General features: G+C 41.8%; 1 protein-coding gene and 1 long non-coding RNA gene across 3 annotated transcripts in view; one reads left to right on the plus strand and one right to left on the minus strand.

The window, feature by feature from the left end:
- LOC103625716 (uncharacterized) overlaps positions 1-26,759 on the plus strand; it is a 34,323-nt gene extending 7,564 nt beyond the window's left edge. The window contains exon 3 of one of the 2 annotated variants that reach the window (XR_002262112.1): positions 26,706-26,759. This is a non-coding gene — a long non-coding RNA (uncharacterized lncRNA). Of the gene's footprint in view, positions 1-25,131; positions 25,411-26,705 lie in introns of those variants that run through there. The other variant, XR_552500.2, reaches the window with a different exon arrangement.
- On the minus strand, positions 12,276-13,575 carry LOC103625715 (HVA22-like protein i). Its single transcript, XM_008646107.2, is given in 3 exon segments — positions 12,276-12,993; positions 13,245-13,463; positions 13,540-13,575. Coding segments are annotated over 3 exon segments (771 nt in total). The 3' UTR covers positions 12,276-12,477.
- Positions 26,760-27,103: the final 344 nt, after the last annotated feature.

Below are 27,103 nucleotides of genomic sequence, written 5' to 3' on the forward strand. Positions count from 1 at the left end.
CGGCCGAAGCAAGTGTGGTTGCTGGCAAATTTTTTACTGATATCTGGAACGACGGCGGTCGGGGAATGGCACAAGAAATTATCGAAAGGAGCGAAAAAGGCATCCATGAAGCTAGGAAAGTGGCAGAGACTGCTGAAAAGAGTAGGGAGCCCGAAAGACAATTAGGTACCAACTAGTCGCTCTTGTTGCGCTGTAATTTTCATTTTAAACTTTGCTCGCGATTTGTAAAAGTACTGAAGAAGTGTTCTCTACGCTCAGAAGCTGTTGGACGATCTCCCCACACAAAAGGGGATGAAGAAATTAATCAGATGGCCGAAACTATCATGGACAAGGTCGTTGACCAACTTCTGAATAAAGCTGCCGAAGCAATATTGAGGGAAGAATAGGTGCTTATTTGGAAAAAACATTTAAAGTGTAATCTATGTAACACTTTGTAGATTTGAATGTAATATACAAGTCTCTTTTCATTATTGAATTCTTTACGATGCATGAAACTTTAAATACATACCACTTTTGAGCCTTCGGCGAAAAAACACCTTCCCTTCTTTTCATGCGTCGTGAAGAAGATAGCCTTCGTCCAAATTATTCTGATGAATGACATCGATGCCTCGTGAAAACATTTTCCGAAGCTATTTTCCGAAGCTATGCAGCTTTGATATTGATTTAATGAAGCTCGCCCATGTTTCGTGAAAATGTTCCCCGAAACTGTATTCCGAAGCTATACAATTTCAATGTTACTTTTTCAAAGCATCCCTTCGAAGGTTTAGAGTATCCCTTTCTCTTACCAAATGCGATATGATGTATGATGCTTATGCTATGCAAAATGATGTGATGATGTTATGTTATGCATGTGACATTTGTTCCGAAGATACACATAAAATATATTCATAAGCTCTGCATTCCCTTAGGAACGTCTTTGGAGCTTCTTCGTCTTTTACTTAGACGGCATCAGCGTTGACTTTTCGCTGTAAGCCTCCCTTAGGAGCTTCTTCGTCTTTTACTTAGACGGTATCAGCGTTGACTTTTCGCTGTAGGCTCTGCATTCCTTTAGGAACGACTTCTGAGCAGAAAACTTACGCTGCGCTCCCTTTGGAACGACTTTTTGTGACTTTATAAACTTACTCTGCGTTCCTTAGAACGACTTTTTGTTACTCCGAAGGATTTTTAGTCCGAAGGTGTTTCTTGGTAACGGAAGAAATTTTAAGCTTCGGCAACTTAGGCCTGTGGATCAAATAAATTTTTCTCGTGGAAACAACGAAATTATTATATGGAAACTATCAATGTTTTTTGCTTCACAGAAAATAAAACTGAATAGAAAAGACTGCTATCAAAGGTAGGATATGTCAATAAATGTGCTTCGACTCTGGCACAGTGCTGTTGACTGTGCGAGCTTCGGACTGTTCTCTGAAGTCCCTCTGCTGTGGAGCGTATTGACTCCCTTCTGGCTGTTGACCTTGCTGCAATGGAGGTGGAGGCGGAGGCTGCTGCCAGGAAGCTTGAGGTTGACTTGCCGAAGCTACAGAAGCCGCAGGGTGGTTGTCTATGTATTGTGGGACATAAGGCGGATGAAACGAAGCAGTATGCAAAACCTGCTTTGACTGAGCTTGTTGAGATGCAGCTTCGGCTAGTTCCTTTTGCTTCTGGATTGTAACATGGCACGTCCTAGTGGTGTGGCCCTTGCCCTCTCCACAGAATAGACAAAACAGTCTCCTTGGCTGATCTCCGAATCTTCCGCCGAAGCCCCTGGCGCCTCTGCCTCTTGGAGCTGGTGGCCGAAAGGAAGTTTGTTGTTGCCCCGAAGCCTGTGAGGAGCACTGCGGCCTGTTTTGCTGACTCCCCTTATCATCATTCTGAGCGCTATGAATGGAACGGACATGCCTCGGGTAGTATCTTCCTGCGAAGCCCCTGGTCATCTCAGAAAATCTGAAGGCCTCCTCCCTTCTTTGGCGAAAGTCATTGTCGGCACGAATGTACTCATCCATCTTTTGGAGCAATTTCTCCAGGGTCTGAGGAGGCTTCCGAGCAAAGTATTGAGCTGCAGGTCCAGGACGAAGCCCCTTGATCATGGCTTCGACAACGATTTCATTGGGCACCGTTGGTGCCTGCGCCCTCAATCGTAAGAACCTTCGGACATAAGCCTGAAGGTATTCTTCGTGATCCTGAATACACTGGAAGAGGGCTTGAGCTGTAACCGGCTTCGTTTGAAATCCTTGAAAGCTGGTCAGTAACATATCCTTCAGCTTCTGCCATGAAGTGATCGTTCCTGGCCGAAGGGAGGAATACCAGGTCTGAGCAACATTCCTGACGGCCATGACGAAAGACTTCGCCATGACTGCAGCGTTGCCCCCGTACGAAGACACTGTTGCTTCGTAGCTCATCAAGAATTGCTTCGGGTCGGAGTGGCCGTCAAACATGGGGAGCTGGGGTGGCTTATAAGATGGAGGCCAAGGAGTAGCCTGCAGCTCAGCAGACAGAGGAGAAGCACCATCAAAAACAAAATTTCCCTGATGGAAATTATCATACCAGTCGTCTTCGTTGACGAAGCCCTCCTGATGAAGGTCTTTCTGCTGAGGCCTTCTGTTCTGCTCATCGTGAGTGAGATGGCGAACTTCCTCAGAAGCTTCGTCAATTTGCCTTTGCAACTCGGCTAGGCGGGCCATCTTCTCCTTCTTCCTCTGCACTTGTTGATGTAACATCTCCATCTCTCTGATTTCTTGGTCCAGCTCTTGTTCCTCAAGCGTCGGGCTAACAGCTTTTCTCTTCTGGCTTCTGGCCTCCCGAAGAGAGACGGTCTCCTGGTTGTGGTCCAGCGGTTGTAATGCTGCAGCCCCAGCCGCTGAAGCTTTCTTCGGCGCCATAGCGAAGGTCTATAGCTTCCGAAGGTGTTCACGAAGACTTGAAGTGGAGGTGAGTTCACCGGAGGTGGGCGCCAATGTTGGAGACTTGTTCTCAAATTCTAAGAGTTAAGAACAAGGCAACATAAAAAGTGTTAAATGTTAGGGTCCTTCGTCCTTCGAAGCATTATATCCCCTCGGGAAATAATGAGTCTCGGACGAAGGTCATGAGAGACATACCTTCGTAAACATGACAAGTAATGACGAAGGACTCACATAAAGCATGAAATATGATATAAGCATCACCAAAGAATCATTTCTATTTTATTAACATGGAAAAACAGAAATGATCCCAAATTACAAATGTACCTTCGGTCCTGAGAGAAGGTGGAGAGTACAAGCGTGACACCAAAAGCAAAATGACAAGTCCGCGTGAACAGTACGGGAGTACTGTTCATCTATTTATAGACGCGGGACGCAGCCCTCGTAAAATTACATCCATGTCCATTACATTTGTTAACGGTTTATGGAAATCTATTGAGGACCCCGAAGTCTTTTTATCTTTAAGTCGGTTCCCCCTTGTGCTATCGCGCCGAAGCTTCCCTGCGTACAGCTTCGGCTGCCTTCGACCTTCGCCTGGCTTAGCCTTCGTCCTGGTCGTGCTCCATATCCATAATTCTGAATCCGAAAATACCTGTTCATATAATTCACTTGGAAAGCATTGTCAAATCATGTTTTTGAGGACCTTCGGAGGACGAAGGCCCCCAACAGAAGATGAGCCGAAGACTAGCTTCATAACTCCAAGCGGCACATATTGCTATCTTCGGATGCCTGAGGGGCTCAAAAACGCTGGAGGAAGTTTCAGTCGAATGACTGCGAAGGTTCTCCAATCTCAAATAGGCAGAAACGTGTTAACTTATGTTGATGACATCATTGTCAAAAGCACGAAGCAGGAGAATCATATTGCTGATCTGCAGGAGACCTTCGCCAGTTTCAGGCAAGCTGGCCTAAAGTTAAACCCAGAAAAATGCGTCTTCGGAGTAAAGAAGGGGAAATTTCTTGGATGCTTGGTTTCAACAAAGGGAATTGAAGCCAATCCAAGTAAAATTGAAGCTATACTTCGGATGGAACCACCAACTACAAAGAAGGGGGCTCAGAGATTGACAGGAAGATTGGCATCTCTCAATAGATTTATATCCAGATCAGCAGAGAGAAATTTACCATTCTTCGAAGTGCTGAAGTCAGCAGAAGTCTTTCAATGGGGACCAATTCAGCAGAAGGCTTTTGAAGAACTAAAACAGTATTTAATAAATCTAACAACATTGACTCCACCAATGCCAGGGGCTCCTTTGCTATTATATGTGGCAGCTTCGCACTCAGCGGTAAGTGCAGCGCTTGTCCAGGAGAAGCTTGATGGCCAGGTTAAAAAGCAGGTTCCAGTGTATTTCGTATCTGAAGTTCTTAGTATGTCAAAGAAAAATTACACAGAATTGGAGAAGGTGTTGTATGCTGTTTTGATGGCATCCAGAAAGCTTCGGCACTACTTTCAAGCATATAATATTGTTGTTCCTTCTTCACAGCCGTTGAAGGACATTATGAGAAATAGAGAAGCTACTGGAAGGATTGGAAAATGGGCTGCAGAACTCAACGAATTCTGTATTGAATATGTTCATAGATCTTCGATTCAATCTCAGGCATTAGCAGATTTCATTGCTGACTGGACGCCAGGGGCTCAGGAGGAAGAAACAAATAAAGATGCCGAAGCATGGACAGTGTTTTGCGATGGATCTTGGGGAACCTTCGGAGCAGGAGCGGCTGCTGTGTTGGTTTTACCTTCCAAAGTCAAAATTTGTTATGCAGCAAAACTTGATTTTAATTGCACAAATAACATTGCTGAGTACGAAGCATTGGTTCTAGGTCTTCGGAAGTTAAAAGCAATGGGAATCAGAAGGGCCATACTTAAAACTGATTCCCAGGTTGTTTCGGGTCATATTGATAAAAGTTGTAAGGCTATGGATCCGAAGCTTGAAAAATATCTGGATATGGTTCGAAGAGTCGAAGCTTCCTTCGAAGGGTTTTCTGTCAAGAATATTCCTCGAGGACAAAATGAGCATGCTGATCTGCTAGCTAGGTCAGCAGCACAGGGGCTGCCTTTACCTTCGGATGTGTTCTTCGAAACAATAAAGGCACCTTCGGTGGAACTTCTTGAAAGAGCAGTTCTTAATATATCTCCTGTTTTTAGCGAAGATTGGAGAACCGAGATCATCTCTTACCTTCAGGGTAAATTTCTTTCAGATGACGAAGCTTATAACAAGAGGATAGAAGCAAGAGCCCGTCCATATGTCATGATAGAAGGGGAGTTGTACAAACATGGCGTTTGCGCTCCGCTGCTCAAATGCTTATCCAGAACCGAAGGTATAGAGTTAATGAAAGAAATACATGCAGGCCTGTGTGGATCTCACATCGGATCTAGGCCGTTACTCGGAAAAAATTTCCGTCAAGGGTTTTATTGGCCGAAGGCAGCTTCGGATGCAGCAGAGTTGGTTCAAAAGTGCGAAGGTTGTCAGAAATGTGCAAGAGATCAAAAACAACCTTCGTCCCTAACACAGCTCATACAACCCACTTGGCCATTGCAAAGGTGGGGCCTTGACTTGTTAGGTCCGTTACCACCGGCCCAAGGGAACCTGAGATATGTTGTAGTAGCTGTGGAATATTTTTCTAAATGGATTGAGGCGAAGCCTTTAGCAACAATAACTTCGGCCACCGTCCAAAAGTTTTTCTGGCAGAATATTGTTTGTCGTTTCGGGGTGCCAAAGGCCATCACTGTGGACAATGGGACACAGTTTGACTCCGAAGCTTTCAGGGATTTTTGTGACCAAATTGGTACGAAGATCCATTTTGCATCAGTTAGGCACCCGGAGTCAAATGGACTCGTTGAAAGAGCCAACGGCATTATAATGACAGGAATAATGAAGTTAATCTTCAATCAACCCAGAGGAAAATGGCCAGATCAGTTAACCAAAGTGGTGTGGAGCCACAACACGACAACATCAAGGTCTACAGGCTTCACTCCATTCAAGTTGCTATTCGGTGACGAAGCAATAACTCCAGAGGAAGCTAAAACCGGATCAATAAGGATAGTAGCTTCGGCAGAATCAGATTCCGAAGCTGCTTATTCTATAGAAAAAAGATGCTTTAGAAGGGATCAGACTGCAAGCCGTGGAGAATATCAATAAGTATCAAGCTGAAACAGTTAAATGGCGGGATAGAAAGGTTCGGCTAAAAAATATTGAGCCAGGGCACTTGGTGCTTCGGAGGGTGGCCAACCCAGAAACAGTGGGCAAATTGCATTTGAAATGGGACGGGCCTTTCTTAGTAGCATCTTCGTCAAGACCCGGTTCATACAGATTGAAAGATATGGACGACAATGACATTCCTAGATCTTGGAATGCGGATGAGCTTCGACGATATTATGTATAATTCGATGTAATTTTTCATATTTTTTATTTCTTCTTTCATGGCACCCTTTTCCTTTCCGAAGGGGGAGAAAGGTTTTTAATGGGGCCATCACGTGTAATTTTCTTTCTTAGTTCTATAAGAGCAAAATCCCCCAAAGAATGTAAATGTAAAAGCTGAGAATGCACCATCGAGTGCCAAAAAGAAAAAACGAAGCTCCAAAGACGTTCCTAAGGGAACGCAGAGCTTATTCCGCCAAAAGTAAAGGCGAAGAAGCTCCAAAGACGTTCCTAAGGGAATGCAGAGCTTATTCCGCCAAAAGTAAAGGCGAAGAAGCTCCAAAGACGTTCCTAAGGGAATGCAGAGCTTACAGCGAAAAGTCAACGCTGATTCCGCCAAAAGTAAAGGCGAAGAAGCTCCAAAGTCGTTCCTAAGGGAATGCAGAGCTGAGGTGTGATTGTTTTTAAGAAAATAATGGTTATGAATATGGCTTCGGATACGTGTTTGGCCATTCATTTGCACATCACATTACATCATCGCATTTGCATTCATAAACATTCATCTAGGCATATGTAGGATAATCATCTTCATCGCATAAAATGGTTGCCTCGGCAAGAAGAGAAAAAAGAAAAAAAAAGAGAGCTTCGTGCACAAAGAAGAAGGGAAAATGTTGTTTTCTATGAAGGAAGAGCTTCGGGAAAAAGGAAAATGTTGTTTTCCATGCTTCGTTGCGTATGAAAAGAAGGGAAGGTGTTTTTTCGCCTTCGGCTCAAAAAAGGAAATTTCGTCCACATCAAAGCATTTCTCATACATCAGTGAAAGGTTAAAGGATATATTACAAGGTATGAACAGTATACATTAAAAACAAGTTTTTGTTTACATTTACAAAAGTTATCCCAAAAGTTTTTCAAGTACTGTCTGCAGTCTACTATCTAAATCGCCAAGGAGCTTCGGCTTCGGCGTTATTTTTGATCATCAGCTTCGGCTTCGTCATCCTACATGAATAAGGTCGTTGGAAGTCAGAATCAAGTTTACAGGAAAAAGTAAGCACAAGGTATGATTTCTTACTGGATCAAGGTGGCTACGAGCTTCGTCTCCAGCTTTCTCTCGACCACCTTTTGTCCATATCATTTTTACAAATCGATTCGAGATGCTTCGGGCGAGATCAGGGATGTCATCCAGGATTGATGGTGACAAAGTAAAATTTGGCCTATTGACAATTTTCCCATGATCACAGCCAGCCTTCATGAAGGCTGCAGCAGTCCCTCGAGAAGCCACCCAGGCACAGAAGTCACCATGCCCGGCTATGACTTCGTCGAGTTCGTCAATCTCCCCCTCAATGTGTTCGAAGGTTTTTGGCAGATCTTCAGCTGAGGGGGTAAATTTTCCGCTACTGGCTCCAACTGAGTAAAAAATCTTTCTTAGTCGTTGAATGCACTTGTTGCCAAATTCCAGGCATTTTTCTTGAAGATTTGTCAGTAGTTCTCTCAAATCCGAATTTTGCTGAGCTTCGGCTTCAAGTTTTGCATTGAGATCTTGTTTTTCTCGTTCGAACTGCTCAGACTGGCGGAGAAGCTTCGAGTTCAGTTCTGATATTTTTGCTTCAGCTTCCGCCAGTAAACCTTCGGCTGCCTGGAGCTCAAAGTTCTTTTTCTCAAAAGCATCTGATTGCTCCTTTATTTTGTTTTCCAAATTACCAATTATAACTTCATGCTTTTTATCTTCAAGATCTTGCTGCATTTGCAAGGCTTTGCTCAATAGCATGCTCTACATAAACACAACCTTCGTCAGACATGTTTTTATTAGAAGCAATAAAAGTTAAGGGACAAGTCATTCGCCTTGAAGTTGGAGTAGAATAAACTACCAACGACATGTTGTCGTCGGTAGCGGCTGATGTCTGCTTCTAGCTTCGGGAATCCAATACTTTTGGATAGAGTACTGATAACTTTGGCCCCTGTTTGGTCTCGAATACACTCTAATTTCTCGTCATCAACGCCTCCGAAGAGGAGTGCCCCAGGTTTGTATCCACAGGATTGGGCATATTCTTTAAGCTCTTCTATTTCAGCTTTTGTTAGATGTTCACCAACTAAGTTTTGGAACGCGAAGGCTTCGTTTCCTGAAGCTTCATCAGCAATTTCTTTTCCTTTCTTTGACGCTGCGGTCACAGTCTCTTCGGCAGCAGTGGCAGCTTCTTCTGCAGCCATGTCTAGCAGCATTTGGTCAATATGTTCAATTGTGCTCTCTAAATTCAAATCTTCACTTGAGGTAACTTCGGCGGCTGCGGCCTCCGAAGGTGCAATTTCAATATCTGCCCCCTCTGCAGCTGCTCGTGTTTTTTGGGCCGAAGCTCTTGGCGGCGTTTTGTCAATTACCTCTGTCACGGTAATGATTCTTTGTTTCCTTGCCTTGATTGTTTTCTTCGATTTCTCGGGCTCCTTGTCCTTCTGAAAAAACTTTGTCAGTTGAGGACCCAGTGGACTTAGCTTCGCAGGTAAGGATTCAGTCATTACCTTCAGAATTTCCTCAACAGCAGCAGCAGAAGGTGATGTGGGAGTTTCTTCTGCTTCGGATATTTGTTGCTTCGGAGATGAAGTTTTCCTTTTCTTCGGAATTTTCTTCTTTATTGGCTCTTTTTCACCTTCATCTAGGGCTTCAGTTACCCTTTTCCTTTTTTGGCCTCCGGCACCTTTGTTCAGATTTTCGTAGTCTGGATAATCGAAACCCAAGGCGTCCAACACTCGATTCAGCCTTCGTTTTGGACGGGTGCCGAAGGCTGCGGTCAACAATTGATCTTCTTTTTTGGAATAATTACCAAGTATTTCGTTGCACATCACTTCAATCGTATCCAGCCACTCTTGGCAAGGAGCTTTAAAGTATTTCTTAAATTTGAAGTAGTAAGGCAAACGTACAAGTTCACCTTTTTTCTTTTCCCCCTCCAGCTTCGGCATCTCCCACTCTTTTACACTAGGGAAAACCTTGAAAGCCAAGAATTTCTGGACCAGGTCCCTTGTACTGATATTCTCTGCAATTATTTTGAATTCATACATTGCTTTTTGAGTCGGACCCTCTGGTAACATGTGGCACTGGGGGCGGGTTTCTCCGAAGGTCAATTCAAGTGGACTCTGTACAAGCTTTTCCTTATCGTCATCAACCTTGACGTAGAACCATTCCGATTTCCACCCTGCTGCCCATTTGCTTCGGTAGCTGATCACAGGATACTTCGTAGTTTTCCGATAAGCAAAATTATAGCAACCAAAATTTTCATGTAATCCATCTTTTCTAGCCTTTGTCTGATAGTGCAATTCGTGAACCCGGCAAAAGCTGTCCGCAAACGGTTCCACCGCCTGGCTTCGGAGTGCCCAGATATAAACATTAAGCCTAACGATAGCGTTGGGGGTTAGCTGGTGAAAATAGATTCCAAAATTCTTTAATATCTCTGCAATAATCCCATGAAGGGGGAATCTTAATCCAGCCTTTAGGAAGCTCTTAAAAATAACAATTTCATCTTTTTCCGGCTTTGGGGTAGTCTCTTCTCCCCCGAAGCGTAATAGCTTCTTTTGATTTTCAGTAAAATAGCCTGACTTTACCATCTTGGACAAATCAGCCTTCGAAACAGTAGATTTCCCGAAGTCCAAATGGCTGGGTTTGCTTGGTGTAGCAAGGTGATAATCATCTTCGGGGTCAGTTTCCTCAGCATCTTCTCCTTCTGCTTCAGCGATTGTTTGTTCTGCATCATCAATAGGAGTCTTTTCCGAAGTCACTAGCCCGAATCGTTGCATGGCTTCGGAGATAGGAACAGTCTCCGAAGCTTCAGTTTCGACCCCCTCACGTTCAACCCTAGCGGTAGAACGGACTCTGGCCATTTAACTATGAACTTGTGAAATTTTAATACTTGTTTCTCCGAAGCAGGCTTCAAGATGGAGCTTCGTTCAACTCTGACAAACAAGCTTCGGCGATGGTTAAAGATTTTGGCAGCAAAACAGTGCAAATAGCAGTAAATGCTGTGGTAACTTCGCACCTACTCGTCTGTTTATATAGTGCCGCAGGTAAGAAGGCGAAGCGCCAGAAGTTTTACACCAGGCGGGCACCCGCTCGCACTCGCTGAACGGTGGACCACAGAGACCAAACAGTAAACTCTGCAGGGTGGGGCCGCTACGCGCAGGGGGAGTGAATCGTTTCTCGACAACGAGCTCAGGGAAGGTGTTTTTGAGACCTTCGGCGCTCCGAAGCTTAAGAAACTTTTTTCACGGATCAAGCTCGTTACGAAAAACGATCTAGCACCGCGAAAGGGGCTACTGTTGGGTCTATGCTTCGTCGCCGAAGGTCTTCAAGGGAGAAGCTGCTTTATAATATGTGAGCAGGTATCTTCGGACTCGTATCAGAAAGGGAGAAGCTCAAAAGATACAAAGGTTGACACAGCGCCGAAGCTGTGAAGCAGAAAAGCTTCGGCATGTTCGTAGAAAAGGGGAACCGACTTAAAGATGAAAAGGCCATTTAGACCTCGATAGAGTGCTATAGAATTATCACCAAATGTAAAGGGCATGTATGTAATTTTGTATGGGTTGTACCCCGTGCCTATAAATAGGTGAACAGTACCCCTGTACTGTTCACACGGACTTGACATTTGCTTTTGCGTCACACTTGTATTTTCATCTCCTTCCAAGCCGAAGGTACATTTATAATTCTATATTGTCTTTATTTCTCTATGATGATATAATAAAGTTAAATAAATGATGTTATATGATTATTTGTACTATCTTCTAAGTTTCATATGCTTCGTCTTTCATTAATGTATACTGTAATGATGAAGGTTCGTCCTTCATAACCTTCGTCCGGAGATCGTTATATCCTAAGGGAAATAATGCCTCAAAGGATGAAGGACTTTATCGTTTAACATTTTCTATGTTGCCTTGTTCTTAACTCATAGCACTTGAGAACAAGTCCCCAACAGGTAGTATGCTTTTTGTACAGTGTACTTGCACATGTCCAAAATTTTCTCTCACCCGCTTCTCTTCATGCTTCTTTCTGGGTCTACAGTTCAACATAAAGAGAAACACCCTTAAGTGAGAGTACTTGTTATAGTTCGGTCTCTTTTTCCGACGCTCCTTTTAGTGCTTTCCTTTGAGTTTCATTCCTGCTCGTTCATCCACACAAGATGAGTAAACTGTGGAACATCTCATGTTCATGAAAATGATCTCTACCAATACCTTCCGCTTCAACGTCACCATCCAGAATTGTAATCTTTGAATCATTGCTTCATTTGCTTGTCACATCCACCCATGATCTTGAACACATACTCCTTTACCTCCCACAACAAATTAACATGGCAAATCTATATTTTACATAAGAAATCAGCAACCTGCTCATTAATAAGAAAATCTTGTAATTTCATTATGATGTAGGAAAACCTATTTGTTTGCTGCTAAATTCTGAGACCTTTAAATTGATAAAGGGACTTTGTTTGCTGCTAAGTTCTGTGATTTATTTATTTACCTATTTCTCATTATATTCAGTCATATTAATAAAATACAACGATATATTTCAAATTCCTCTTGACCTAAAATGTTTCGACTTATACTCAGTTTTTATGCTTATTAATTAATTACTAGGTGAGTGCCCGTGCGTTGCAACGGCGTAAAAATTATTCGATAAATGTTAGTACACAACAATTACTTGGAAACGAACAAGAAAAGATTCTACCATGCTCTAATTAACTTGACTAAGTTTTAGTATCGCATATTTTATTTCAGAGGGCCTTCCAATGATTATAGGAAAAGCTTCTGCCAGACTAACTGCAGTGTATACCAGAGACTCAAACAGATACATGTACACAGAGAATGATAGAAAAACAGCTGTTCTTGTTTCCCTGCCGGCTACAAATTGCGGCTGGATGTGACATCCTGAAGATACTCAAGGAGTGACCAGATTGAAGTGTATGATGTTGCAATTACATGCGTTTGTTGCCCGTGCCGCTAACCTATTCACATGCGTAGGGAAAGTGTTACTTACAACTTAAATCACAAGAAAAGGGCACTAAGAAAGCACAGAAACAAGATAATCAACTGTGTCACAAAGAACCAATTCAAGAGCACATCTCCATTCCACCAAACAACATGACAGCCTAAAACCCCAAAAAAATAAAAAGATCAACACAATGTGCAGGGAAAGGAAAAACAATGGCCTGCAGCTAATTCCCAACAGGAACTTCGGTGGTCGTGCGCCTCCTTAGCTTGGCGCGCGTCACACGGATCATCTCCTCAATCGGTGTCTCTTCTTCGAGCGCAGGGTCAAGCTCTTCTGCGCCCTCTGGGGCGTCACCACTGGCCTCATCGATGGCCATCTTGTCCACCCCTTCGACTCCAGGGAGTGATCGAGCGCTAGGCTCGGGTTTCGGTGAATCAGCACCTGTGGTTGGAGTTTGAACTGGGTCAGCAGCAGGTTTGACCTCGCCTTTCTTTGGGCTACCACCAGGTTTTGGTGCGGATGCAGCTATCGGAGGCTTTGTGGATGCCACTGAACCAGATCTCGCTGATGTTTGACGCTTGATCTTGGGTGAAGATTGAACGGGTTTAGTCTCCTGAGATTGTTGTGCCATTGCTGCTTGCCGAGCAGCAATAGATGATGCTCTGCGCATAACAGGTGCTGCTTGGTTTTGTGGTTGCGCCTGCTGCACCTGCACTTGTGGTTGCTGTTGTTGTGGCGGCTGCTGTGATTCTTGGAAGACATCAAAGCATGATTTTAACATGGGTAACAAGATAAACACTGTCAGATCAGTTAAACCAGAGCACACATTTCTGTACTACATTCCTTCCTATGGCATCATGACCAATATTGGATCAGAGAAGAACAGTAAAAAACAGTTTGAGCATCTGAGTAAACATGATGAACATTGAACAACAAATGATTCCATGGATTTTTTGGCAAAAAGAGAGTAATAGTGCATTTGATCCACACCTGATGAAGGCGTTGCCTTGATTTTTGAGAAGGTGACTGGGCAACAACATATTTTAAGACGTCAAAGAAAGTACTTTGTCCTGCCGAAGCAGCCTTCTAAAAATAAAGGACAACCGTGTCGGTGGCTCGAGCTCTCAGCTCAAGGAGATTCTGGTCGATTTCATTCTCATGCTGAGAAATATATGGTTTAAAGAAAGTTCCATAAACATACGTAGTTCCCTGTAATGAAAGCACACATCAGCCTGTTGCCAAAAACTAAACTATGAGATAGAAAAGCAAAGGACAATCTAAATACCTTTGTCTTAGGGTACCACAAGTATACAAAGAACATGAAAGGGAAATAGGCTTTAAACCTTTTCCTAAATGATTTTGGTGATTGAATGTCCAACACAGACAACTGGACTAATTAGTTTGCTCTAGATTATATGTTCTACAGGTGCCAAAGATTCAACATAAAACCAATAAAAAGAACAAGACAAGAGTCAAAATAAAGGAGCAAAGGGGCAACCGAGGGCACCCCTGGTCTGGCGCACCGGACTGTCCGGTGTGCCACCGGACAGTGAACAGTACCTGTCCGGTGCACCAGGGGACTCAGACTCCAACTCTTCACTCTCGGGAATTCTCGGAAGCCGGCGCGCTATAATTCACCGGACTGTCCGGTGTACACCGGACAGTGTCCGGTGCTCCAACGGAACGCGGCCTCAGGAACTCGGCAGCCTCGGGATTTCACGAAGGCTGCTCCGCTAAAATTCACCGGACTGTCCGGTGTGCACCGGACTGTCCGGTGTGCTAGCGGAGCAACGGTCATCTTCGCGACAACGGTCGACTCTGACGGTATACAGTGCAGAACAGTACACGCGGCAGAAGTCAGAGAAGAGGATCAGAGAGGCACCGGACTGTCCGGTGTGCACCGGACTGTCCGGTGCCACATGAGGACAAAAGCCTCCAACGGTCGACCAGCTCCAACCCCAACGGATAGGATGACGTGGCTGGGGCACCGGACATGTCCGGTGTGCACCGGACTGTCCGGTGCGCCCATCGACCAGCAGCTTCTCCAACGGCTACAAAATTGGATGGTGGCTATAAATACCACCCAACCGGCCACTTCAAAGTGTGGGAGTCCAAGCAACATTCCAAGTCATCTAGTTGACATACTCAAGCCCTCCCAACCACCTATATTCATTGATCCATCCTATACACAAGATTTAGTCCACTACAACCAACACAAGTGCCACAAAAGAGAGAGCAAGCAATTGAGAGCTACTCAATTGAGTTTAGCCCTAGGGCCTTGTGAGATTCATTGAGAGATAGTGTGTGCTACATCTTCGTGTTCATTTGCGCGTGGAGTTTTTGACTCCCATTCGAACTTCCTCCAAAGTGTTGGAGGCTTGTAAAAGCTAGCAAGAGACACCAAAGATTGTGGTGGTCCTTGTGGGATCGAGAGTGATCCTTGAGAAGAAGAAGAGCTCGCCGATCCTTGTGTGATCGGGAGAGAGGGAAAGGGTTGAAAAAGACCCGTCCTTAAGTGGACTCCTCAACGGGGACTAGGCCTTCGAGGGCCGAACCTCGGTAAAACAAATCACCCGTGTCCATTGTGTTTATTGTTTGTGATTTGTTTGCTTTCCCTTGCTCCAAGTTTTCTTGCACCATTATTTGCTAATTTCATTTGGTATTGCTTCAAGTTAAATTTCCATTTAGTGAAGCAACACGTTGCAAGAAAGAACTTGTTCTAGTGCTCTTCCCATCTAAGGGTTCTTGCTTTGTTATTCTATAACTTATTAGTTGTATTGATTTATCTCTCCCGCATTATTTAGCAATACTCCTTTCAAGCAAGAACTTAGTTTCTATTCTCCGATATTTGTATATCTTGTTCTAACCACTAATCAAGGGATCTAGTTGGGGGATAAAGTTTTAATTTTCAGGTTCCGCCTATTCACCCCCCCTCTAGGCGACTTTCAATTGGTATCAGAGCTAGGCACTTCGTCTTGAGTCTAACAACTCGAAGTGATGGCTCGTAAAAGATCCCAAAAGAACAAGAAGACATCTTCCAAGGAAAACACGGAGGTAACTCTTGAAATATTACTTTCCGATTGTTCTAATTATGATTCATGGTCTACTAGAGTTATAAATGCCTTTAGAACCGTAGATCCACAATTAGAACAAATTTTAGACAAGAGTATTATCCCTCCTAACTATAATAGGGAAGATGTTTCCGATGAAGACCAAAGATGTATTCGCTTAAACTATCTAGCTTTTGACATCTTGGTTAATTCTCTTAGCAAGGAAGATTATCATGCCCTCATAATGAATCGTTATGAACATATTCCCGATGCGCATGATATTTGGACTAGAATTAAAAGCAAGTCTAATAAGTCCAAAAATGATAGTTCATTTTGTGCTTCTACTTCCTTTGGTATTTGTGATACTAACCCTTGCAAGGGAGAAGAAGAAAATGAACGATGGAGACCAAACGATGAATCCACCTCTCCAAAAGGTTTGTCTTTCCATTTCGATTCCCACATGTGTTGTGTAGCTAATGAAAATGATAGCGGAAGCACAAACGAGGATGAGGATGAAGAAAGAAGCTTTGTGCATCTCTACGCTCGCCTAAGCCAAGAAGATAAGGCAGTCATGCTCAAACTTCTAGAAAGAGCGAGAGAACAAAGCGAAGCTCGTCAAAGGCTAGAAGATATTCTCTCCATAAAGATGCAACACTTTGACGAGTTGACTAAAGAACATGAGGAGCTAAAGTGCTCTCATGTTGATTTGGTCCAAAGGTATGAAACTATTTCAATTGAGCAAGATAACGCTTTACATTGTATCGCTCAATTAGTAAATAGGAATACCTTGCTTAAGGACCAAATAGAAAAGCTAAAAGTTGAAAATCTAGCTTTTCAAAATAAATATGATATGCTTCTATGTTCTCATGAAAATCTTATGGATGATCATATCATATTGAATTTGACTCATGAGGTTGTGATAGAGAACTTAAAATCCCAACAACCTCATTCATGCACATGTATTCAAATCGATACTATATTACCGTGTGCTAATGCTTGTTGTTTGTCAACAAGCAAATCTTTCTTTGAGCTAGAATTTGCAGGAACAAATGATGAATCATATCAAAAGCTCAAAGAAGAAAATGAGAGGCTAAAGATGAGCTTGACACAACTAAAAGGGAAGTGCATTGCTCAACCTTCTCAAGATAACCGTGATCACATGGTGAAGAAGCTTGAGACGGGAACAACCGTGGCATGCACTACATCCCTTGAAGAAAATGTCAAGGATTTAAGGATTGCCAAGAGGAAGAAACAAAAGATGAAATTCAACACCTCCTCCAAAAGCCTCAACCACGCCTCCACAAAAGGTAACATCCAAGGTAATGATCAAGCCACACTCCACATTAAGAAGTGTAGTGAATGCTTTGAAGAAGGGCACTTGATTAGGTCATGCCCCTACATTAAAAATAGCTTGATTGTTAACAAGGATGATAGACGTTGTTTTAAATGCTCCAAGAAGGGACACTTGCTTAGATCTTGTCCCCATTTAAAACAAAAAGGCATAGGGTTAGAAAAGAAGGTTTTTACTAACCATGTAGCAGGCAACAAACAAGGAAAGAAGAAATCTTCAAAATTTGGAAAACGCCTATGCTACACATGCCGAAAGAAGGGACATCAATGCAAAGATTGTCCCATTGGTAAAAATCTCACTCCTAACTTGTCATTTGATTCATATATAACTAGGCAACCCAAGATTGCAACCTGTGCTAGAAAGGTAACAAGTTTACCAAGCGCTGGCACAAAGGACACTTGGGTTCCTAGATCTTTGTTTACTAACCTTAACGGACCCATCAAGCGATGGGTACCAAAATGTGCTTGACAAGATTTGTAGGAGAAGGAGATGGTATGAACCTTTGGGGTGCTTGAGGGAGTTGATTCAATTCTTATCAACTCAAGCTATCAATCTTCAAATGATCTACATATTCAAGATTGACCCAAGGTTACTTCAGTTTATTGTATTCAAAACTCATATCATCTCGGCAAGATATTAATGTTGTAGGAAATAAAGAATCATCATGTGCGGAATATCAAAACCTACAACATGGAGGAAAGTCAAGGGATGGTAACATTTATATTCTTAAGTGCAATTATCTTAATTTGTCATATGTCTTGTGTAGTCACATAGAAATAGAAAGCACTTAAGGATGTTTTAAAAAAATTATGTCATCATTCTTTGAAGAAAATTCCTCTCATATGGTAGATTGTGTATTCATCAAATTCTATATTATGACAATCTACATGTTTTTAAATTGTTGCAAGTTCACATGGCATGTTTCTACATTAATTATTCTATTATTGCCATGTTCTAGATATAGAGAGATACTTCATGTTCTTAAAAGAATAAGGTGTCATGTAAGAAATTCAAATACTTAGGACACCTATAAAAGGAAAAATTCTCTCTATAACTAGAAAAGTGAGACTAATGTTTTTATCTAAGTAATTTAAGTAGTCTCACTTGTATAGATAAATTTCTCTATGGAAATGCGTAATCCATAATGACAAGAAAAATCAATCCAATGATTCATGTTGTATGTCTTATTGCTTCAATTGGATATGATTCTTCTACATTTATCGCTTTCCATATCATGAATTAGATTCATTCCCTTAATCTTAAAGGATTGGTTATGCTTGTTTTACAAGTTAAAATTGAGCATAACATCTTTTATGGATAATCTAGTTCATGCTATGAAGTTTCCATGCTTTTAGTAATCCAATTTTTCATTCCTTATCAAAATGATTACAAAAAGGGAACCTAGTGCTTGTGTTGCTATTAACATTTCTCTTGAGCCTACCTATGAAAATCTACAAGAGAAAAAGTGCAAGATTAAAGCCACAAGCCTCAAAAGGGTACTCTTCACCCAAAAGGAAGAAAAGTGAAAGCAAAGGTATGGGAACTCATCTCTTAAATTCAGTTCCCATCAATGATTGTTCACTCTAATTATATCTTTGTGAAGAAATAGATTCTTTGTTAAACTTAAATTGGCTAAGATATGCATTCAATCTCATTCTCATTAATGCACTTATCCATTAGAATCTGTTTCATACCTTTGCTATAAATGTTCTCATATTGACTTGTTTTTAAAGTAACGATTAATAAACTCAATATGAAGAAGTAAATTCCTATGATTGATCAAATGGTTAAATAGTGCATATTCCTCTTTTCCTATGATATGCACTAATGCTAAGGATTTTACTTCTTGTCTGTGTGACTTGTGGATGATGAATTTTGTATGCTAATTATCTAAAGTAATCATCCTTCACCATATACTCCCTTGCGCTATTAACATGTCTCTTGAGTATTTTCAATAAGTTTGGAAGGAAAAAGAGACAAATATAAAGGGAGGACACTCAAATGAAAAAGAAAGAACATCAAGGACAACAACACCTACTTGGACAATAAGGTTTTCACAACAATCAATGGTGTGGTTGTAAGCATTCTAAACCCTTTTTCATTATGGAGTTACCCGGCTTAAGTTGTTTATTGCAAAATTTATGAGCCTTGATCAAGATGTATAATGATTCTCCTTTTATGTTCTTAAAATTGAATGCATTGAAATCAATTCTCTCAATTACTTGATGCATATCTTTAGGGGGAGTCCATTATTATATTTTGATTATGTTGAGACTATTGCTTTGTCTCAGAAATTTCATATAGTCTCTTGCATGAGAATAATGTTTCTCATATAGTATGCTACTACACATCAATCCAACTTGTTAAAATAATGTCGCTTTTATCAAGGATTGTTGCTTTCATTTTTAAAGTAGCATGCCTATTGGATTCTCCTATTTTTAAGCCTGATTGAAAGTTTAATGTCCTTGTTGCTCTCTTGATCGCATATTGGTTGATCATTAAACAACTTCGAGTATCACTTATGCTTCTTAGTGCCTCATGTAATTTCAATTTGATCTCAATTGGTAATTTTAATTGACATCCATCTTGATAAGCACTAAGGAAAAAGGAGAATTCATGATTCATTTATGCAACTTGTGATCCATTTGATATATGCTAACAATAACTTGAAAAAGATCACTAGTTGTAGAACTCTCTCTTGTGCAAAGTATTTCCATATATTGTCATTGAGTATAGGTCTTAAAGCAACTAAGACTAAGGACAAAGCACAATGAAGAGAGCGTATCTATGAGAAGGTACAAAAGGGTAAAACCACTTCCTTTCATCTAAACTTGTACCTAAATCTTCCTCTTATATACACTCTTTGCATATCTTGTATAAAAGGAAGAGAAAGCATGTCCTTTGCATTTATCCCTGCTTCATACCTAGTTTAACCTCTTAAAATTTCATTCATGCATTATTGCATCTTTGCTAAAACTAGATGAAGTAATTCTATTGTCAGAGAACTTAAAGCTTAACCTTGTAACGAGGATAAGCTACCTTTGTTCCAAAGGTGGATGGTCCTTAAGTCTCTTTGAAATCCTTCAAGGAAAATGCTTAAAATATTCGTAACATGCTTTCTGTAGTGCATAAACTATCATGAGCATCACACTTATCCTATGACACAATGCACTACACATTCTATATGATTTAGATATGTTCTCATTAACCTAATTATGTGCAACTGGCATGTTAGGCCAAACTATGTGTTCTCTCCATGCACATATTTAGGGGGAGCAATCTATGTTGTATAGAACTATGATCATGTCTCTTTCATTTTGGTACAAATGCATATATCCTATTATTCCCGTACCATGACTACGACTAATATGTTTCCAAGTATATTACTATGCTAAGTCGTAGATTGAAAGGGAAATGGAGTCTTCGGCGAAAACAAAGGCTTCCACTCCGTATATCATACTTCGCCATCACTCCAAGCAACTCTCTATTCCTTGGGGGAGAAATGAGCATCAAAGAAAAGGGCTTCGTCTTTGGAGAGAGTAAGACCCCAAAAGCTAAAAGAACGGACTTCGTCTTTGGTATAATCTTAACTCATTTATTTATGCCCAAAGGGGAAGATAGCACTTCAAGGGCTCTAATGATTCCGTTTTTGGCGATTTATGCCAAAAAGGGGGAGAAATAAGCCCAAAGCAAACGGACCGCACCACCACCACCAAATTCAAAAACTTAGTGCTTTCCAAAAGTCTTTATCATTTGGTATCATATTGTGTTCAAAAAGGGGAGAAAGTAGTATTTCAAAAATGGTATATCAAAACCCTCTTGAACACTAAGAGGTGGATCTCTTTTAGGGGGAGTTTTGTTAAGAAAAGCATTTGAAACAGGGGGAGAAAATTTCAAATCTTGAAAATGCTTTACAAACCCTTATTCATTTACCCTTGACTATTTGCAAAAGGTCTTTGAAATGGATTTACAAAAAGAATTTGCAAAAACAAAACATGTGGTGCAAGCGTGGTCCAAAATACTTAATAAAATAAAGAAAGCATCCGTGCATATTTTATGAAATGAATATTGGCTTAATTCCAAGTAATCTTTGCACCTATTCTATGCAAACTAGTTCAATTATTCTCTTATATATTTGCTTTGGTTTGTGTTGGCATCAATCACCAAAAAGGGGGAGATTGAAAGGGAAATAGGCTTTAAACCTTTTCCTAAATGATTTTGGTGATTGAATGTCCAACACAGACAACTGGACTAATTAGTTTGCTCTAGATTATATGTTCTACAGGTGCCAAAGATTCAACATAAAACCAATAAAAAGAACAAGACAAGAGTCAAAATAAAGGAGCAAAGGGGCAACCGAGGGCACCCCTGGTCTGGCGCACCGGACTGTCCGGTGTGCCACCGGACAGTGAACAGTACCTGTCCGGTGCACCAGGGGACTCAGACTCCAACTCTTCACTCTCGGGAATTCTCGGAAGCCGGCGCGCTATAATTCACCGGACTGTCCGGTGTACACCGGACAGTGTCCGGTGCTCCAACGGAACGCGGCCTCAGGAACTCGGCAGCCTCGGGATTTCACGAAGGCTGCTCCGCTAAAATTCACCGGACTGTCCGGTGTGCACCGGACTGTCCGGTGTGCTAGCGGAGCAACGGTCATCTTCGCGACAACGGTCGACTCTGACGGTATACAGTGCAGAACAGTACACGCGGCAGAAGTCAGAGAAGAGGATCAGAGAGGCACCGGACTGTCCGGTGTGCACCGGACTGTCCGGTGCCACATGAGGACAAAAGCCTCCAACGGTCGACCAGCTCCAACCCCAACGGATAGGATGACGTGGCTGGGGCACCGGACATGTCCGGTGTGCACCGGACTGTCCGGTGCGCCCATCGACCAGCAGCTTCTCCAACGGCTACAAAATTGGATGGTGGCTATAAATACCACCCAACCGGCCACTTCAAAGTGTGGGAGTCCAAGCAACATTCCAAGTCATCTAGTTGACATACTCAAGCCCTCCCAACCACCTATATTCATTGATCCATCCTATACACAAGATTTAGTCCACTACAACCAACACAAGTGCCACAAAAGAGAGAGCAAGCAATTGAGAGCTACTCAATTGAGTTTAGCCCTAGGGCCTTGTGAGATTCATTGAGAGATAGTGTGTGCTACATCTTCGTGTTCATTTGCGCGTGGAGTTTTTGACTCCCATTCGAACTTCCTCCAAAGTGTTGGAGGCTTGTAAAAGCTAGCAAGAGACACCAAAGATTGTGGTGGTCCTTGTGGGATTGAGAGTGATCCTTGAGAAGAAGAAGAGCTCGCCGATCCTTGTGTGATCGGGAGAGAGGGAAAGGGTTGAAAAAGACCCGTCCTTAAGTGGACTCCTCAACGGGGACTAGGCCTTCGAGGGCCGAACCTCGGTAAAACAAATCACCCGTGTCCATTGTGTTTATTGCTTGTGATTTGTTTGCTTTCCCTTGCTCCAAGTTTTCTTGCACCATTATTTGCTAATTTCATTTGGTATTGCTTCAAGTTAAATTTCCATTTAGTGAAGCAACACGTTGCAAGAAAGAACTTGTTCTAGTGCTCTTCCCATCTAAGGGTTCTTGCTTTGTTATTCTATAACTTATTAGTTGTATTGATTTATCTCTCCCGCATTATTTAGCAATACTCCTTTCAAGCAAGAACTTAGTTTCTATTCTCCGATATTTGTATATCTTGTTCTAACCACTAATCAAGGGATCTAGTTGGGGGATAAAGTTTTAATTTTCAGGTTCCGCCTATTCACCCCCCCTCTAGGCGACTTTCAGAACATCAGCTTTGCTTCCGAGTAAAACGGTAACCTCCAACATGCATGTCATTGCCGTCCATCTTCACAACCATACGAAAATTGAGAGGCCTTGGCAACCAGTCCAGAACTAACAACAGTGGTCTGCGAGAGTTACTGTTGCACGAGACAGATCCACTATCATTGCCATTAACTCCAATTACCAGTATCACATATTAAAATTAGAATTACTGCACAAAAGGTCAATGCATTCAACTGCACAAAAGGTATAATTTAGGTAGACTTGCCGAGATAGCATGATATGAAAACCTGTATTTTTTCCCTAGAGGAACTTACTTGACCATTAATGATTGCTGATAGATAAGGTAATCAAAAACATCAGTGCAATACCGCCATGCATTGGCGTTGCTATACTTCCTCTAACACTCATCATAGAAACCATACACCTAAGGATAAGTCACATTATTATTAGTATGCCAGCATGGTAAGCTAAGACATGTCAAGTGTTTTCAGCCATTTGTGGTACAGTATGGATACAAACATGCAATGTAAATTGAGAGTTAAAAGAGATAGCCATATAGAGTCATAACCAGGGGGGAAATAACAAGAACAATGTTGACAGGTAGTTTAACAGGCACTGGCTAAAGAAAACCTAAGCATAACACACAGGCCGATTACCAGATAATATTATCTTGAGAATCATAAGACTTCAATAACCATATGTGTACATTGCATTCCTATTCACAATTCTGATGTGCATCACTAAGCCAAGATTAAATCACAGATATAGTATCAGTAAGAGCACTGTTTCCCCTAGAATAAAATCAACATGTATTGGATTTGTTTCATGCTACTAAAAAATTAAATATCATGCTTCCCACAGATGGCCAAAAGTGCTTTAAGAGGGCACAGTGGAGGGTAACCAGATGAATACAACACCTTTTGAGCTCACAAGTAAAGAGCAGAACAAAGAATCATGGAGACATATATTGGACTCAGCCACTCAGGGCATTTAGTTGCAACCGAAGTGGCCTAAATCAGAAAAACTATGAACTGTACATAATTAATGGTTTTTCACATACAAGAATATACCTGTGTCAACTGCCTACTTTCATGATTTCCACGCAGAAGGGTTATGTGTGCAGGATACCTAATGACAATTGGAACATCCATCAGCAAGAATTAGCCATAGATGGTGACAATTCTTGGACAAATTCTTGATGGAAACTATAGTAACGATGAGAACTAAGAGAATCAAAACTATCTCATCAGTGCATTGGTTCATTGGGAAAATGTATGAGAATGGATGTTCCACACTTGCGGTTCATGCTGCCTAAAAAGGGTAGGAAATTTCTGTTTCTATGTTAGAACATAGTAAACTCATTCAGCTACCACATATGTTGGGTGGACAGTGCCAACCATGGTTAAACATATTCAGATCAACTCCAGGATATCATCTGTATTTCTCAGAAATCAAAACAGCATACATTATTTAAGTTTTCACTGCATGGTAAACTTAAAGATAATTTGATCCGCATAGCAGCCAATAATTAAGGAAATGTATTATGAAAAAGTGAGTCAACACTCAACAAGGCACGAAAGGATATGGATAGTCAATTGGCAATCAACCAATACAAGTCATTTAGCATAATTCTATTTAAATAAGCTACTATGGTTAATTATGTAGCAGCAACCATTTTCCTAAAACAAGGTTGTGTTATAATAAAAACGATTGTGCATCAAACATTAAGGAGGTTCTATTGCACTAACAAGACGAAACAGTGAAGCAACTATTACAATAGAAGCTAGGCAGAAGAAACATTGCAACAATCAAAACACTGGCATAATATCCACATGGGTGAGGGATAGATAGACATGGAAAAAAGAACATGATACCTAGCAGCTCGTATGTTTGGGCTAACAGATGTAGATGTAGAGGCAAAGGTAGTGCTCTGCTCATCCCTGTGTGCCCAACTCTTGCTGTTGTGCGCCACGAACATCCTCCTCAGCCCATGCATCATGGCCACCATCCTAGAGGCCTGCCGTCGAGAGCTCCTAGACGCGCTGAGCAACGCACCGCCGCTGAGCCAGTTTTTGTCCATGCCCACCCTCCCCGCCCCCTCAGTGTGTTGGCGGCCACGAATCGATGGCAGAGGATCTGGAGGTCGACTGCGGTACGGGGGCCGCGATTGAGATCGAGAGCTGGGGGAGAAGAAATAGGGGCAGTGGGGAGTTCAGGCAGGGGAAATCGGTGGCGTGCACGCAGGCATCTGGGTGGTGGGGTCAGGACCTCCTGGCAGGACAGATCGGCGGTGATATCGTGCGGGAGGGTGTAGGGGGCGCGGAACTCCAGCCACGGCGTGCGGCAATCTCAGGGGCGGGGGCGGCGGCGTGGGGAGGGGCGGTCGCGGAGGGGTGGTGAAGGGCGCGCGGATGGGGCGAGGGCAGGCGGGGGCACGGTAGTGTGGACGCTGACGTTACTAACTTAATAGAGTAGTATAGATATATTATAACAATATGATGCTTGGAAACCTCGGACCACAGCACTGTTCATTTCAACCCAGATCATCACACTACATACCACTTGAAGAGTGAGTGGTTCTTATAATATAGTTATAAATTATAGCTAAAATTAAGGTGATAATAATTTAAAATGAACATGTACTTACAAATCATGTTCTAAATTGCAGCTATTCGACGTTCGTTGATTCAAATTCCAAGGCGTCGTTTCATCGACAGATTTCTTGAGAACAGACGGGCACATTTCGCAACTGTGATATCGGATTGAGACATGTGTTCTAGCTTGTTATAGTAGATACTTTGTTAGTTATGTATTAGATGAAACTAAGTAATAATGATTTGTGCTCTATTTGTATTAGTCGTGTGTCTGGTCTTAATGGTGACTGCTTTGTATAAAACTATGTGACATCTCTGTGAGCTAATAAATAAGTTCACCATCATTAGTTTTCTTACAAGTGTTACCAATTACTTCCTTTGCGGTGGTGTGTTCTATTGGATTCTTGTCACGAGGTCAAACAGAAGCCTTCTCTCTGGCTTTGCCCATGTTGCGATTTTATTGCATTTCCTTGCATGTCGATCAAAGACATGAGGGCCAACAGTGCAACCAGTCAAGTACCATGACTTGCAAATGAGCTCCAGTCAGCAACTATGATACTAGCTTATAGAATTACCTCACGCTCTCGAATATAAATAATTATTGGATGTCGACACATTGTAGACAAAACCTGAATGGAAAAATGTTATGTTATATACAAATAATACCTACAATATAAACGCATAATGCAAATAATAATACCTTAAGAATGATGCATGAGCTTGTCTATTGTCCATGGATATAAACAGGTAAATAAACGATGATTGCACATATTTAGCACCAGGAATTCTGAATACCTACCCTAGAAACCAGGCCTCCTAATCTTTTTGCAGTAGCTAAAGAATATTAATAGGTACATATTTCATGCACTACCTGCTGTGCACTTCTATAATTTAGAGCAATTGAAGATTCTAATCCTTAAATAGAGTCAGTTCTCGATTCATAAGTGGCATATCTGTTGGTTTTATTTACCACACTGCCCACCACCTTTAAGCCCAGTTAAACAGGTTCGTAATCATTTCAGAAATTTTGTGTTAATTGTATGTGCTATTAATATATTTCATTTAATTTGGTAACTCTGCACTCTAAAGTATATATGCTTCAACAAACGCAGTACTTCAACACACCTAGGGATTCTCTAAGAAGTCACAATTGTCATAAATAGCAAACAACCTACCATCCTCACATGTTTTCTGCTGAATTCATTGGTGACCCACCACTCTCACCTAAAAGACGGTGGCCTCTAAGAACGCCGACGAACTCCCATCCATGGTGGCATCCATCCTCACATGTTTTCTGCTGAATTCATTGGTGACCCACCACTCTCACCTAAAAGACGGTGCCCTCTAAGAACACTGATGAACTCCCATCCATGGCGGCATCCATCGGCCGGTGAGGTTCAAACCAGTGGAGTGAGAAGGAAAAAAGGAAGAGGGAAGGGGCTTAAGAACCCATGGGATCTCTTCTCCTCGACTTATGTCATGGTGAGGACAACAGGGGATAATGTTTGGAGGCGACGTCACACCATGGCAGTGATGGTGACGGGCTGTCCTTAATCGACGCTAAGCGCACGAATTGAGTGGAGTTTTTTTGTCGTGTCTTGTTATTATCCGGTCTAAGTCTGAATATAACTAATATTTTTCTACACAGGTTTGGTGTCTAACTGAAAGACGTATATGGATCCATTCAGAAATAATGATGTCCGTCCTCCATTAAGAGAACTATCTAACAATACCCTTGAAGGTATACCTACTAATAAAATGCCTTATGTGACCTCTCAACAAGGTTTTAAAATGGGAAAAAATAATGGTTTAGGAGGACGTGCTAATGCAATGCAACGTAAGAGGGAAAGAGAAAGAGCACGATATGCAGCAATGAGTGATGAAAAAAAATGAACTAAAGAAGCGTCGTGAGTCACGCACAAAAGAAAACCTTGAGCACCATAAACACTCAAACGGTATGTTAGCTATACCTGTGCATCACTAATCTTTATAGTAATGTTGTTCTTATGTGTTGTCGGGTTACTTTATGTAGATGAATGTCCAGAT

Source organism: Zea mays, chromosome 5 (genome assembly GCF_902167145.1).
Source record: "Zea mays cultivar B73 chromosome 5, Zm-B73-REFERENCE-NAM-5.0, whole genome shotgun sequence".
Classification (NCBI taxonomy): Eukaryota; Viridiplantae; Streptophyta; class Magnoliopsida; order Poales; family Poaceae; genus Zea; species Zea mays.